The sequence below is a fragment of the Apis cerana genome, linkage group LG3, assembly GCF_029169275.1.
Source record: "Apis cerana isolate GH-2021 linkage group LG3, AcerK_1.0, whole genome shotgun sequence".
NCBI classification, from domain to species: domain Eukaryota; kingdom Metazoa; phylum Arthropoda; class Insecta; order Hymenoptera; family Apidae; genus Apis; species Apis cerana.
Window position 1 is genome coordinate 9,483,560 of NC_083854.1, and position 14,375 is coordinate 9,497,934.

Genomic DNA, 14,375 nt, shown 5'->3' on the forward strand with positions numbered 1-14,375 from the left:
TATAAATACATATTCGCTATGAAAAATGAAATATAAAAAAAATATGAAAAAAATGAAAAATAAATTTTCTTGCAAAATGTGTTAATAATAAAACAAAAATATCAAAAATAATAAAAATTACAAAACAAAATCATATAATAAAATCACATATAAAAAATGCAAAATGACTAAAAAGGAATCGAAAAGAAATCCACCAACGAATGCCTCCGTGGCGCAATCGGCTAGCGCGTTCGGCTGTTAACCGAAAGGTTGGTGGTTCGAGCCCACCCGGGGGCGAATTATTTTTTCATTTTTAAATAAAAATTAAATTTTTATTCATATTATTATTAGTATAATTAAATATTTATTATTATTATATACATAAAGATAATTGTTAAAATATTATTTATATTGTAATTTTTTTTAAAAATATAATTAAAAACAAAAATTGATATATATTAATATATTTTAATATCTTTAAATAACTTAAAGATTTATTTTAAATAAGAAAAATTGTTATTAAAAATTTAAAAAAAATTAACTTTGTTCAAATTTTTTAAATATGTCTCTCAAATAAGAAATTTATTTAATTTCTATTTGAAAATATTCATTATTAAAACTTTTTTTTAAATTACGTAAAAATTATTATTATTATTATTATTATATTAATAATTGTTTCTTTGTAATATATTGAAAAATTAAAAATAAAATATATAAAAAAGTAAAAAAAAATCGTATAATATTTATTAGATTAATATATCTACAAAATTTATTTTTTCTATTTTATTTGTTAAACATTGAAAAAAAAAATTAAAGAAAATTCTTTTGACCCCGACGTGATTTGAACACGCAACCTTCTGATCTGGAGTCAGACGCGCTACCGTTGCGCCACGGAGTCCACTGATTGGCTCTTTCTTTCAAATAGTTATAAATAGCAAATACTAATACTTTCAAATATAATGTATATGTTATACTAAAAACTATTGCTTTGAAAGATGGAAAAACAATACAAAAAAAAAAAAAAAAAGATTAAAACAAACTTATATTCGCAATGTAATATATATTATTATGTAATTTTTTCTATTATTTCTATTATTTATATTGTGTTCACATTAATTCTAATATAATATAAAAATAATTTTAATTTAAAAATATATATATATATATATATATATGTTATTCATACCTGATATGTAAACATAAAACAAGCCAATACTCCCAATGACCACCAATCAACTTCTTGACCATAATATTGTCTATTGAATATTTCTGGTGCTATAATAAAAATACATAAAATGAAAAAATATTGATGATTTAATATTTATAATATTACAATAATATTTACAATATAATACTATATATAATATTTTAACACTTACCCATGTATTCTGGAGTTCCACAAAGTGTATGTGTTCTTTCTGTGTGATTTAACCATTTTGCAAGACCAAAGTCAATAATTACAGCATGACCTTCTTCATCTAATAAAACATTTGTAGCTTTTATGTCTCTATGTACTACACCAGCATTGTGCAAAAAATCTTTAACAAAATAATAAAAAAGAAAATTACACATTTTATTCTAGATTCAATTATCATTAAAAACAATATTTATTTACCAATTGCTAAAGCAATTTCTGCTATATATATTCTAACTATATTTTCTGGCAAAGAACCACATTGTTCGACTAATGAAAATAATTCTCCTCCCCCAATAAAATTAGTTACTGAAATAAATGAACATTAAACATTAAAAAAATTTAATAATAATTATATTTTATAATATATATATTTTATAATTATATTTTTATAATATTAATATATATTTAATAATATATATAACTTATATATATACAATAGACTTACATATATACAATGTTTTTCTTCCTTGCCATCTATGAGAACAATCTAATATAAATGGATGGTGACCAACTAATCTCTGTATAGACACCTATATTAAATATAAATTTAAATTTAATCATTACTTATAATAAGTCAATATTTCTTCAATTAAAATATACATACTTCTTGTTTAGCTTGCATTATACCATTTTCAGCAACAACTTTTGCTTTATTGATTATTTTTAAAGCAAAAAATTGTCCAGTATCTTGTTTTTGAATTTTATATACTTTTCCATAAGCTCCTTTGGCTATTACGCTTATAAACGTATAAGCATGTTGTAAAGGTATTTGTTTTATTTGAAATTCTGGAAGAAACATAGCCTGAGTACGCGATACAGGCCATGATGTCTTTGAAGTACCTAATGGGTCATTTAATGTGCCTTCGCTCCAGCTACAAAATTAAAAAAATGTATATAAATTATTAAACCTATATATATTATAAAACAATAAAATTACCTTCTGCAAGAAGCACGAGACCATGATTTAATTTCTTTCTGTGAAGACTGTGTTGATCCAATACAACTTCCACCAATTATATCACTAAGACTGTACTGCATAATAACATATATGTATGTATATATATATATATATATATATACATATATATTATAATAATATTTATTAATTTTTATCAATTAAAATATAATGACATATTAATAATAATTTATCTTATTAAATACATTATTTAAATTACATAGGTTATAATAATTTTAAATGATATATACCTGACTAGTATACTTCTGATTATTGTGATAATTATTTTTTGAGGTAGAATTACCCATTCGAACTGAAAGATATTAAATTATATTTAATATTTTGTACAATTAATTAAATGAGTATATAATAAATAATCATTTCTTCCACGTTCATTTATTTACAATAAAATGCGTTATAAAACGCATCATATCTCATTTAGCGTGTAAAATAAGTTTGATATTTAATTATATTAATATAATTTAGAATTATATATTTACTTCAGAAAATAATTAAAATAAATTATTATATATATGTATATATGTAATACATATACTCGGTATATAAAAGATTAATAATTTAATCCAAAAATAAACAATGTTTTAACAATATTTTAATGAAATAATATTATATATTAATGCATTATTTACTAATTGTTATTATCCATATTAAATTATTAAACTATATATTAATTATTTTTAAATTATAAATTTCATTAGAACAGAAAAAATATTAAAAGAATTTAGTTATAAATAATTTAATTTATTTTATCATAATTTTACGTAATAGTATTTATATTACTAATAAAAACATACCGTAATAATAAATTAATTTTTTTATTTACATAAGAAAGAAAAAGATAAAAGAAATATTATTCTATTCAGTACTAATATGTGGTTTAAATTATTAGAAATTAAAATAACGAATAAGATATCACGTGACTAATGGATGACACACAATATCTATATTATATATATTATATATCTTTTGCATATAACTAGCATATAATGTAAACAATCTATATTTATGAAAACTATTTTAATAATATGTTAAGTTATAAATCATACAATATAAAAAAATTGAGTCCGATTCTATTTTATTATTTAAGATTTTTAATCAATAGATTAAGCAAAGAAGACAATAAAGTTAATAAGATATCGGTGTCATTTCTTGAGCGCAAAACAGGAAAGCAAAAAAAGTAAATAATAGAAAAAAGATAAAGTAAAAATATAAAAATCAGCGCCATCTTCAAAATGCCAAAATGAAACACATATAGAAAAAACAATAAATAATAGAAGAAAAATGAACATAGGTTAAGAATTGATCTTCAATGCCATCTTTTAAATTTCAAAAACATCTTTTTTTAAAGAATTGTTTTTTTAAAGATACTCAAAAGATGATACTAATTCTTAATTCTTATTCTATTCTACTTTGAAAATTTAAATTTATTCAAGAGATGACACTGAATGTCAATTCTTATTTTATCTCTATTTATTTTATATTTTTATTCTTCTTATATATATATAAATCTTTAATATAAAAAAATATAAATATTTAATTTTTGAATTTATGATTTTTCTATAAAATGCATAATTCATATTATGAATTCTATAAAATATTCTGTAATCAAAATTTCTTGTATTTTTTTTATTTATACTTTTATACTTTAAAATTTAATCTATTCTATACATAACAATATTGACTTATCAATTATAAATAAAATTAATTTTATTCACACAGTAACATTGAACGACATCTATCTTTAGAAACATAAATTACATCTGACAATTGTGATTATATAATCGTACAAAGTAATACGAATATCGAATGAACAAAAGTCAGTAGTGGAGAAACTGCTATACTCATAAAATGGCGAGGATATTAAAGGTAGGCCAATTTGGCCATACTTTCACGCGAGGTATGGAAGAATATGTAAAGACAGTAGAACAACGTACTCATCATGTTTCAGAAGGTAAATTATAAAAAATTTTATTCATAATATTCACAATGAATCTTAATATACAGAAAATCGTCTAATATGAAATCGAGGATACTATATATATACTTACTACAATTTTTATCTATTACTTTATTTTGTCATTTCTAAATCATATATCATTATAACTATATAATTGATAAAAAAATATTTTTCAATCGTATATTTATTAATATAAATACAAACATTTATAATATTAATAAAAGATAGAAATATATGTTATGTAAGCAAAACTTATCGTCCCACATAATTTTAGGTACTATAAAATTATGGAGATCTATCACTCTTTTTGTCGCTTTTCCTATAATTGGACTTGCAATGGCTAATTGTTATTTGAAACATCAAGAAGAACATTCAAAACCGCCCCCAGAATTTGTTCATTATCCTTATTTAAAAATCATGAATAAGGTAAAATAAATAAAATAAAATAAATAAATTTTAACTAAAATTAAAATGAAATTCTTATAAAAATCAATTTAATTGTAATTTAATATTTTGTATAGCCTTTTCCATGGGGAGATGGTAAACATTCACTCTTTCATAATCCTAGAATAAATTACATACCTGGAATTGGTTATGAAGAACAACATTAGAAGAATTTATATTTAGTATCTATATGTATTTAACTTGTAATGCTTGGCAATAAAATAAATAAATAAATAGATTTTTTTTTATTTACATCAAAAGATCATACATTATAGTCATATATAATTACATATTAAAAATGATTCACATATCATTTGAAATACAAATTTATTTTATATTTTGTATTTAAATACAAAATTAGTTATTTTTTTTCTCAATAACAATTTATCACATTGATTAATAAAAAATGAAGTATATTAATATATTTATTGTCTAATATAAAACATTAACAATATATTTTGTTTAATATAACAAAGTTATTGTTATAGTTTGAATACTTTTTATTATAAAAGATGAATAAAATAACAAAAAAGAATAATTATTCTAAATTTCAATTATATACTCTTTTTTTTACAGGTGTACAGTCTTTATAATGATCTTCCCAATGTCGTTCGAAACATTCTTTAGAACAATACTTAGCTTCTAAACAAATGGAACATGCTACAGTACTAGGTTTTCCACAAAATAAACATATTTTAATTTCTTCCTCTTCAATATTTCCATCTATTGTAGTTATAATATTATTAGTTTCTTCCATCTTTTCAAATGTTTCTAATGAAATACTTCTAATGTCTTCAATGTGAGATGTAATAGTTTCTTCCAATGAAGAATTATCCAAATCTTCATTATCAAAATCTTTCACATTATTTGCAATTTTTGGTGAAGATATTGCTAATATATTGTAACTTGTATTTTCTAAAGATGATGATGAAATATGAAGTTCTTTTTGAAGTTTTTTTTGAAGTTCTTCATATTCTGTAGATTCTTCATTCTTTGATTTAGTTTCATTAGTAGCATTAGTATCAATAACAGTTACTTGATCATTATTAGAAGATATTTCAACAGTAACTAAATGTTGATTTAATTGCAGAATATCATTGTTAGGTAGTTTCATATTTGATAATACTGATGTTTTTTCTTCAATTATTTGAGAAATATTTTCGATTATTTTTGCTGGTACTCCTAAATTTTGTTCCTTAATATTTAAATTATATGTATCTTTGGAATTATTTGGTTCTTCTTCGATTTTATTCTCCTGATGAATAATAATTTCTGATGTTTCACATATTTGTAAACTTGACTTAATTGGAGAATTGTCTTTCTGTATCAGAATTCTATTTCCAAATGTTTTGTTTTGTACTTCTTTATGTGATATTTCCAATTTTTGTTTTTCATTTGAAACTTCCTTACTTTGTGAAATATTGTTAGTTGCTTCATGTTCTTTTTCATATTGGTTTTGTGTTAAATTTTCTTGATGTGTTACACAATTTTGTTTAATATTCATTATTTTATTTTGTTCTTGATAAGCTTTAGATACTTCAACCTGACAATACATTCCTTCATTTTCGTTTACTACAATTTGTACCATTTTTGGAACATCAATTTTAATATTTTTGAGTATATTTGTTTCAAACATATTTCCTTGAGATTTATCTGGTAGAAAATCTTTTACAGTTTTTTCTATCAGATGTTTTAAAAGTGTTTGAAAATTAAGTAATAAAGATCTTTGTGAATTAATTTTTTGCCATTGTCCTGATGTAAATTGTTGTTGTAACCATGTAGTACAACTAAAGTAAAAATCTATTTGTTTTAATAATATAATTTTTTGAATATCAGAAATATATTTTAATACATTGAATAATTTTATTGTTGATTCTAATGAAATTTGCAGATCTTTCTTCTTTGAAATAGATTTCGTTTTCTTGTGCTGTTTCTGAGATGATGATACTTGTTCAGATATATGATTTTGTAAAGTTTCCATTGATATTTTCTGTGGTATTTTTCGGTGTTTAAGTTCATTATATGATACGTTCATTGCAAATATAGGCTGTACAGATTGTCGTATATTATAATTTGATGATATATGTCGTGGAATAGTTTGTAGCTGAATATCTTGTGATATATTATAAACATTTTGTTGATGTGTTGGATTTTGATATTGAGTTACAGGGGACATAACTATATTTTGTACATGTGTTGAATTTATATTTTGTTGTATAGGATAATTTGGTACATTTACATTATAAAATGTATTTTTTTGTGATGTAAAAACATTTTGTGGAACATATGGTTTATGATTTATGAATTGTGAATTGGATAGAGAAATTTGTCGGTCTCCCAGTTGATTAATATTAGAAGGAAATGAGGAATGTTGTACAGGAAGATTTTGCATGGTATATATATTTGTAGTTGGTTTCTGTTGAACAAAATAAGAATTTGGAACTTTTTGTTGACTAACAATTTTGTGCATTTGCATGTTATAATTATGTTGATGTATATTATGATTATTAATAGCAGTAGAATTTATTGGCATATTATTTTGAAATGAATTGTTTTGTGATTGCAAAGTGATTTTTCCTTGAGAATTCTGATAAGATTGTTTTAAAGTAACATTTGTAGATGTTTGATTTTGATTAACAGGAAGTACATGTTGTAATGTAGAATGCATAGATGTAACACATACATTCTGTGATACTTGTGAATTAGAATATCTATTTTGATTTGATGTTATTTGATTTGAAACAATTATAGGTGTTATAATTTGACATTCACTAGAATTATTTACTACAGTTTTACGTTTATTTGATGAACGAATATAAAGAGATTCAATTAGTGGTGTATAATGAAACAATTCTCCTAAAGACAATAATGGCATTACTAACATTTCTTTGTTAAGTATAATTAGAACTCCATCAATTAAATCGATATAATCTTCTATATTCAATATTTTTCTTAGCTTTTCAAATTCTATAAATAATAACTTATCATAATTAATATTCAAATTAGTATTTAAACACATTCGTCTTTTTTGAATTAAATCACGTATGTTCACGAAAATAAAGTAAACAGATTTTGAAAATTTGTGATCTATATTATTTTTTCTCATATTTTCAGAAATTGTTGTTTCATTAATTGCTGTAGGTGCAAATGTAGTAATTAAAGATATTGTTGTAGGTACTATTTGAGCCATTGATGTTGAAACAACAATAGTATTATCCAAATTAACTTTATCATAAGTTGTTGCATTTGTGAAATGAGGAGTAGAATGTGAAAATTGAGAAACAGTAGACATAACAGTGTTTATAGGTGTAGGACACCATCTAGAACCTAATTCTGCACTTGATAAAACTCTTAATCTACCCTGAGATAGATTATTGGATTGAATGTTTTTTTTTTCTAAAATATTTAATTTGAATTCTGCTACTGGTAATTCATTTTCCTTTTTTGGTACATTACATATATTATTTATAGAAATAATTTTATCATTTGTATTAGAAGATTGCATTTTATTTAAATCTTTATTGTTATTTCCTTCAGTACAATTTGATATTGTTTTTTTAACATCTTGATTATAATCTATTTGTGTTTTGGATAAATTATTTAAATTTGAATTTTCATCAATATTTTTATTCATAACTTCTTCAATGGTTTCTTGAATGCTAAGAACATTTCCATTTGATGTGATTTGACAAGTTTCAGTAATATCCATATAAAGAAGATCATTAAAATCTTTTATATCTAAATTACAATTTTGAAGTTCTGAAAAATCTTCAGTTATATTTATTGTATCATTTGTGGAACAAAAAATATCAGAAGATAATGTTGTATTACTAGTTTTTATTTCTACTTTTTTTAAAGAAGTACTATCTTCTATTTCTTTAGTTATTTGAGGTATATCTATGTTTGAAGTATCTTTGCTTTGTATAACACTTAGTCTATGTTTATTTGTTATAATATTGTCCCTATCAATATTAATTAATTTTTCTTGAGATATATTGTTTTTCTTTGTTTGAATAATTTGTAATTCATTGTTTTCAATTTCCATATTTATTAGACTTTCAATTGAATCAATAGTTTCATTGCCAGAAACTTCTTTTAATTCATTATTTATATTGACATTTGCAATGGCAAGATGTATTGATTCAGATAAATCTTGCTTGATTTTCAATACTGAATCAATAGTTTTAGTACTTTTATTTTCAATTTTATTATCAATAATTTCTTTTGATTTGTTATTTCTATTGACATTTCTAATAGTTTCTTCAAATACATCTTGTCCAGATTTCAATCCTTTTTTACTTTCAACTAAATCAATAGTTTTGATACTTTCATTATCAATAATTTCTTTTGATTCATTATCTGTATTGACATTTGCAGTAGTTTCTGCAGATATGATTTGCCTGATTTTCAATTCTTTTTTATCTTCAATTGAATCAATAATTTTAATACTTTCATTATTAATAACTTTTTTTAATTCATCATCTATATTGACATTTGCAATGATTTTTCCAGATATATCTTGTTTGAGCTTTAATATTTTTCTATTTTCGATTGAATTAGTATTTTCTTTGTCAATAATTTCTTTTGATTCATTATTAGCCTTTGCAATGATTTTTCCATATATATCCTGTTTGATTTTTGATACTTTTTTATTTTCAATTAAATCAATAGTTTTCGTATTTTCATTGTCAATGACTTTTGATTCATAATCTATATTGGCATTTATAATAATTTCTTCAGATAAATTTTCGTTAAATTTTTTAGAAATTAGTGAATTAGATATAGTTTTCTGAATATCTTTTATAATTTGTAGAGGCGTACTTTTATCAGCAATATACACACCAGAATCACTAGAATCAACAGAATCTTTTTTTCTTCTTCTTTTAAATCTGTTTTGTAAAATAGTTTGTTCCTGTTCATCTTCACTAATAGTTATACATTCTCCGAAATATGCTCGAAACTTATTTTTTAATTTTTTTCTTTTTTTTCTATTGATTTCTTTATGTTCATCAATTGATGTACGAATCTTTTTTCGTTGTGTAGAATCTGAAGTTACCGGTTCATAAACCGTTCTTTTTTTTACATTTTCTTCGATCTTATAATCTATCGTTTCTTTTTTTGAATATTTATTTTTGCTTGATGTATTATTTACTTTAACATCCATATTCTTCTTTTCATTACATAATTTTTTATTAATATGCGATTTTATATAATAAGTGTTTAATACTTTATAAGACTCTGATTTTATACAATTATTTTCTTTTTTATCAGAAGAAGGTTTTAAGTTTAATTTTATATCAATTTTTTTAGTAGCAGGTATTCTATCTATTTTATCAGATATTAAATTAGAAATTTTTTGTATTCGAGAATTTTTATCTTCAATATATGTAAGATGATTTTCATTTTTATTAGATTTTTTACTCGAAAATGTGTTTTTTTGTGACTTAATTACAGAATCCGTCGATACAATAACGGAAGCTCGTCTATTAGACAACTTTTCGTGCATGTTCATTTTTGAAGATACAAGCTTGTCAAATTGTTCTAAAGCCTTATCAAAGGAATGGAATGTTAGAGGAATTTCTACCTTACAACCTTCTATGAATAATTCTCGATTATTTTTTATTAATGAATCTTCATATGCTTTTACGCTATTCGTTTTTTTGATATGTTTATCCCCTTGTTCAACAATCCATTCAATATTGTTTAATTTTTGTACATCGATCATTCTATAATTGTCAACAATTTTATTTTCTTTCTCATTTTCTAAATTTTTTAATCTGAAACATAAATAATGAAAGTATTGATTTAGAATTAAATCAACATATTTTATAATATTTTATATTATTATGTCAAAATAAAAATTTATTATAAAATTGATTTGAACTTAAAAAATTATATATAACGATCGATATTATTTTCGAATTCTGAAAATAATTCTTTTCAATAATTTATTGTTACGTACATATTTTACATTTAAATTGTTAATTATTTATATTTTTTTTTTTAAATTTTGTAATTGCAAGATCAAGAATATTCGTAAATATTCAGAATTCGTACATAATAAAAATATTCAATCTATATAGCAAAAAAATGAATCAATTTGTCTCATTTTATAAAATTTTATTTCTTAATTAAAATTCGTTTTATATTTCTACGATATCAATTTTGTACATTAAATGTTTATAATTATAATAGAGTAATTATAAATATAAAGTTTAATAAAATATTGCATTTTTATATGAAATAATATTATTTCCATATAAATTCTATATAAATTTGATAACATTTCGTTTTGAATATTTTTCATTTCATTCAATCGTGTTTTTCCTAACTAATAATGTTATTTGTTAGTTATTAAAAGAATAATAAAGCACGATTTTTATACGCCTTCAATATTCTAAGAGATTTAATAAGTTAAATATATTATTTATCGCATATAATAGCTAACTTTATCACGCATGTTATATAACTATTCATTTTACAATTCATTATATTTCTTTTATATTCATACATATATAAACAAATATAGGAATATATACAAAAAAATAAAGACTAGTTAGAAAAACTGCATTTTGATTTGTGATTTTATAAATAGACTAAAAAAAGATCTTTATAATCTTAATAAATATTATTTATAAATTATAATTATAAAATATACGTATATATAATTTATAAAATATAAATATAATTTAGAAATTTACGCATACATACATTTAATTTTCATTATATTTTATGTTATATTCCATAAAAAATTTTAATATATTTTTATTTTTCGTTTGATGAATATGGTTCATATATTTCAATAAAATATAAAATATAATATAAGATAAGAAAATACAATTTCATTCTTTACGAAATACACAACACATATAAATAATTAATAAAAAACGAAAATGTTACTGTAAGTAAAAAAAAATGTGTAATAGAATTTGCTTAATGTTAAGAATTAACTACGTTATAATTTTATTTCCGTTTTATAAATTACTTGTAGATTTCTCAATAATTAGTTAAATAATAAATGTATGATTCGTACGTTTTTTATCAATACAAACAAGGTGAATAAATGAGATTTTAGATAATTAATTAGTCTTTTGACAAAAATCTAGTATCATATCAATATAAGAATAATTAAATTCGTAATAATCATTTAGAATAATCATTTAAAATTACAAGAAAATTTATGAAAAATATATTTCGATTCTTGAGCAAAAATCAACAAAGAGTAATATTCTTATTACCGATTAGTCAATAGTTGCAAACTTACCCACATTTCCTGTAGAGTGGTTGGCGTGTAAGGACCACATGTGGTTTCGTCGCTAATTGCATCAACCCCCGGTGTACCTGTTTACGTGATAAGCCTAGATTTTCCAAATCTGTTTTCAGCTGAAACAATCGCCACCGATTTTTATGGTTAGATTCTCGTAACATCGTCAACGGAATTCTATTTTGAAAACGTGTAGAAAAAAAATTTGAAGGATATAAAAAAAAGAAGACAAACGTCTCGTATTGATGTTTACATCGCGTTTATTTGTTTCATTTGGACGACGCCATACCCCTAGGCATAATACGACACTATGGTAATACAAGACAATGGCTTTTATTAAACAACGCAAAAATCCATTTCTAGTTTGCCAGAAAGCTCGATCATGAAAATGAATCGCACCTTTTTTAGCACTTCAAAACGACGAACTGGTCCGATGGAACGAAGCCACCGTTTCAACACGAAGTTGTCGAACATCATTGGTACAACGGATTCCGTTTGCGGCATCGCCGCAGCAGACACGTCTTTGTTGTTCTCCTGTGCATTAAACGTATCAGCTATGTCTTGACTGATCAGTTTAAACGAGAATATTGTTTAATACATATGTAATATATTGTGCTTATTATGGCTTGGTTAAAAATTCAACACGATCTGACTAATTCAATCGGCTAAAGAAAATATCAAGTTTGTTTCACGATCACCATGCCTATCTGTACGTTACCGCGAAAATGATTGGTTTTGATGTAAACTCACCAACCCCCTCTTCACTAATCGTCTTTTGTTTGAAATTTACAGTTGAGAAGAGAAAATATTTAATGAGATAAAGAAAGATTTTATTTGGACGGAATATTTTATTTATAAGGTAGGCAAATTATTTTTTAAACAATTGCTAAATATATTTTTTAAAATTTTGAAACATATATAATCATAAAAATATTTATTTTAATCATATATGTATATATACATATTTGTTCTATAAGAAAATGAGGTTTGATAAATAATATTATGATAAGGAATTACTTCAATCAAGGCAGTTTTAAAGATAATGTTCATTGTGCAATCGATAAACTTTTCTAATTTTTCATTTTGCACTGTAGATATATAATTTATTTCTTTATCTTCATACATTCTGTATATATATTATATATAAAATTGTAAATTTATTTCTTTTGTATTTTTTTTTTTCTTTTTAAATGTACAATAGCATTTTTTTAAGTATTTATATTTCAATTCTCATAAAGATTGCACTGCATGACATTTTTGTTAAGAATATTTCACAAAAATATTTCTTTATATCGTCAAAATGGCGACTTTTATTTAACAAAAAGATATCAATTAATAACAATTAATAATTATAAATAATTAATAAGAAACTTCTCGATAATATTTTACACTTTTGTTCTGAATTCATCACATTTATCCAGAAATCCAAAATAAATATACTGAATCCTACGAGTTCTCTCTTCTATTTATACGAAGACATTGCATAATCATTATGACTTAATCGAACAGAAATTTTATCTACTTTACACCAATAGATTTCTTTCGTGCTTCTCTGTTCAAGTACTTCTCGAACTTTGGTCATTTACAGAAGATAACGTTAATATCACAACATAAATCATTGACTGTACTTGATGATTGGTAATAAATGGGATAATATATAAGGTAATGCACAATTCTATGTCAAAGAGTGATATTGTATCGAAATATGAAGTTAATAAACATTATAATTAAATCTACAAAATATGTAGTCATTCTATATGCATCATATACGCAAACAATGGAAACGTATACGTATAGTTGCATATAGTAGATACGTAATAATTTTTAAAAGTAAAAAGCAAATAAAATTTTTGGAAATTAATCTTTTGATAAAAATCTTCGAAAATAATAGGAATTACAGGAATAATAGGAATTAAAAGAAAAGTTTATAAAATATAAAAATTAAGAAAAGTAATAATAATTTTGAGAACAAATTCTACTTTGAGATATTGCATATCTTCAGAAAATAAAAATACAAATCTATAAATTATAGAAATAATATTGCGAAGAATAATAGTTATTATTGTAAGAGAAAATAATAGAGCAAAATAAAAAAAAACAATTTTAAATTATTTAGTCAAGTTGTTTTTAATTATCGAATAACTTAATTAAGCGAACAATGTAATTAATATAATAGAGTACTTAAAATTAATGCCAACTGTTTATCATGCATAATATGAAACTGATTCGGTAATCTAAGAAAAACAATTGATATAGCAGAATGTATAGTTTGATTTTGTTTCTTATGAAGATTTGATATATAGATACGTGATCATTGAGTGACTTTTTAACAAGCAAG

At 22.4% G+C, this 14,375-nt stretch overlaps 4 protein-coding genes and 2 non-coding genes across 11 annotated transcripts in view; 3 read left to right on the top strand and 3 right to left on the bottom strand.

The window, feature by feature from the left end:
* Positions 1–3,564, bottom strand: part of LOC107998117 (serine/threonine-protein kinase S6KL) — a 67,123-nt gene extending 63,559 nt beyond the window's left edge. The window contains exons 1-8 of one of the 5 annotated variants that reach the window (XM_062072771.1): positions 3,167–3,564; positions 2,603–2,664; positions 2,334–2,428; positions 2,001–2,268; positions 1,842–1,926; positions 1,595–1,702; positions 1,359–1,517; positions 1,166–1,254 (exon numbers count right to left, since the gene is read on the bottom strand). In XM_062072771.1, coding sequence (XP_061928755.1) covers positions 1,166–1,254; positions 1,359–1,517; positions 1,595–1,702; positions 1,842–1,926; positions 2,001–2,268; positions 2,334–2,428; positions 2,603–2,659 — 861 coding nt within the window. In that variant the 5' untranslated portion in view covers positions 2,660–2,664; positions 3,167–3,564. Of the gene's footprint in view, positions 1–1,165; positions 1,255–1,358; positions 1,518–1,594; positions 1,703–1,841; positions 1,927–2,000; positions 2,269–2,333; positions 2,429–2,602; positions 2,783–2,851; positions 2,956–3,166 lie in introns of those variants that run through there. The other 4 variants (XM_062072774.1, XM_062072772.1, XM_028666897.2 and 1 more) reach the window with 4 other exon arrangements.
* Trnan-guu (transfer RNA asparagine (anticodon GUU)) lies at positions 203–276 on the top strand. The gene has a single exon. It is a non-coding gene; the product is annotated as a tRNA-Asn (tRNA).
* Positions 806–877, bottom strand: Trnaw-cca (transfer RNA tryptophan (anticodon CCA)). The gene has a single exon. It is a non-coding gene; the product is annotated as a tRNA-Trp (tRNA).
* A 97-nt stretch (positions 3,565–3,661) lies between the features above and the next one.
* LOC107998085 (cytochrome c oxidase subunit 6A1, mitochondrial) lies at positions 3,662–5,007 on the top strand. The gene is made up of 3 exons (XM_017057106.3): positions 3,662–4,323; positions 4,604–4,755; positions 4,851–5,007. The coding sequence occupies exons 1-3, from the start codon at positions 4,221–4,223 to the stop codon at positions 4,938–4,940; spliced, it is 345 nt and encodes a 114-aa protein (XP_016912595.1). The 5' UTR covers positions 3,662–4,220; the 3' UTR covers positions 4,941–5,007.
* A 173-nt stretch (positions 5,008–5,180) lies between these two features.
* Positions 5,181–13,569, bottom strand: LOC107998257 (protein PF3D7_1417600-like). The gene is made up of 4 exons (XM_028666857.2): positions 13,055–13,569; positions 12,437–12,571; positions 12,038–12,156; positions 5,181–10,550 (listed from the first exon to the last, which is right to left on the bottom strand). Exons 1-4 carry the CDS (start codon positions 13,160–13,162, stop codon positions 5,324–5,326), a joined length of 5,589 nt encoding a protein of 1,862 aa, XP_028522658.2. The 5' UTR covers positions 13,163–13,569; the 3' UTR covers positions 5,181–5,323.
* Positions 12,568–14,375, top strand: part of LOC107998253 (galanin receptor type 3-like) — a 68,687-nt gene continuing 66,879 nt past the window's right edge. The window contains exons 1-2 of one of the 2 annotated variants that reach the window (XM_062072751.1): positions 12,568–12,746; positions 12,830–12,896. The gene's annotated coding sequence lies outside the window, so the exon portion shown is untranslated. Of the gene's footprint in view, positions 12,747–12,829; positions 12,897–14,375 lie in introns of those variants that run through there. The other variant, XM_062072753.1, reaches the window with a different exon arrangement.

What these genes read in the sequence shown, in the direction of transcription:
- LOC107998257 (XM_028666857.2), bottom strand. Translation starts at nt 13,162, where the DNA reads ATGTATGAAGATAAAGAAATAAATTATATATCTACAGTGCAAAATGAA. An exon ending in TTAAAACTGCCTTGATTGAA is followed by an intron (nt 12,572 to 13,054) that starts GTAATTCCTTAT and finishes TTTAATGCACAG; the next exon opens with GAGAACAACAAAGACGTGTC. An exon ending in GTTTTGAAGTGCTAAAAAAG is followed by an intron (nt 12,157 to 12,436) that starts GTGCGATTCATT and finishes CGATTGTTTCAG; the next exon opens with CTGAAAACAGATTTGGAAAA.
- LOC107998085 (XM_017057106.3), top strand. Translation starts at nt 4,221, where the DNA reads ATGGCGAGGATATTAAAGGTAGGCCAATTTGGCCATACTTTCACGCGA. An exon ending in TACTCATCATGTTTCAGAAG is followed by an intron (nt 4,324 to 4,603) that starts GTAAATTATAAA and finishes ACATAATTTTAG; the next exon opens with GTACTATAAAATTATGGAGA. An exon ending in ATTTAAAAATCATGAATAAG is followed by an intron (nt 4,756 to 4,850) that starts GTAAAATAAATA and finishes TATTTTGTATAG; the next exon opens with CCTTTTCCATGGGGAGATGG.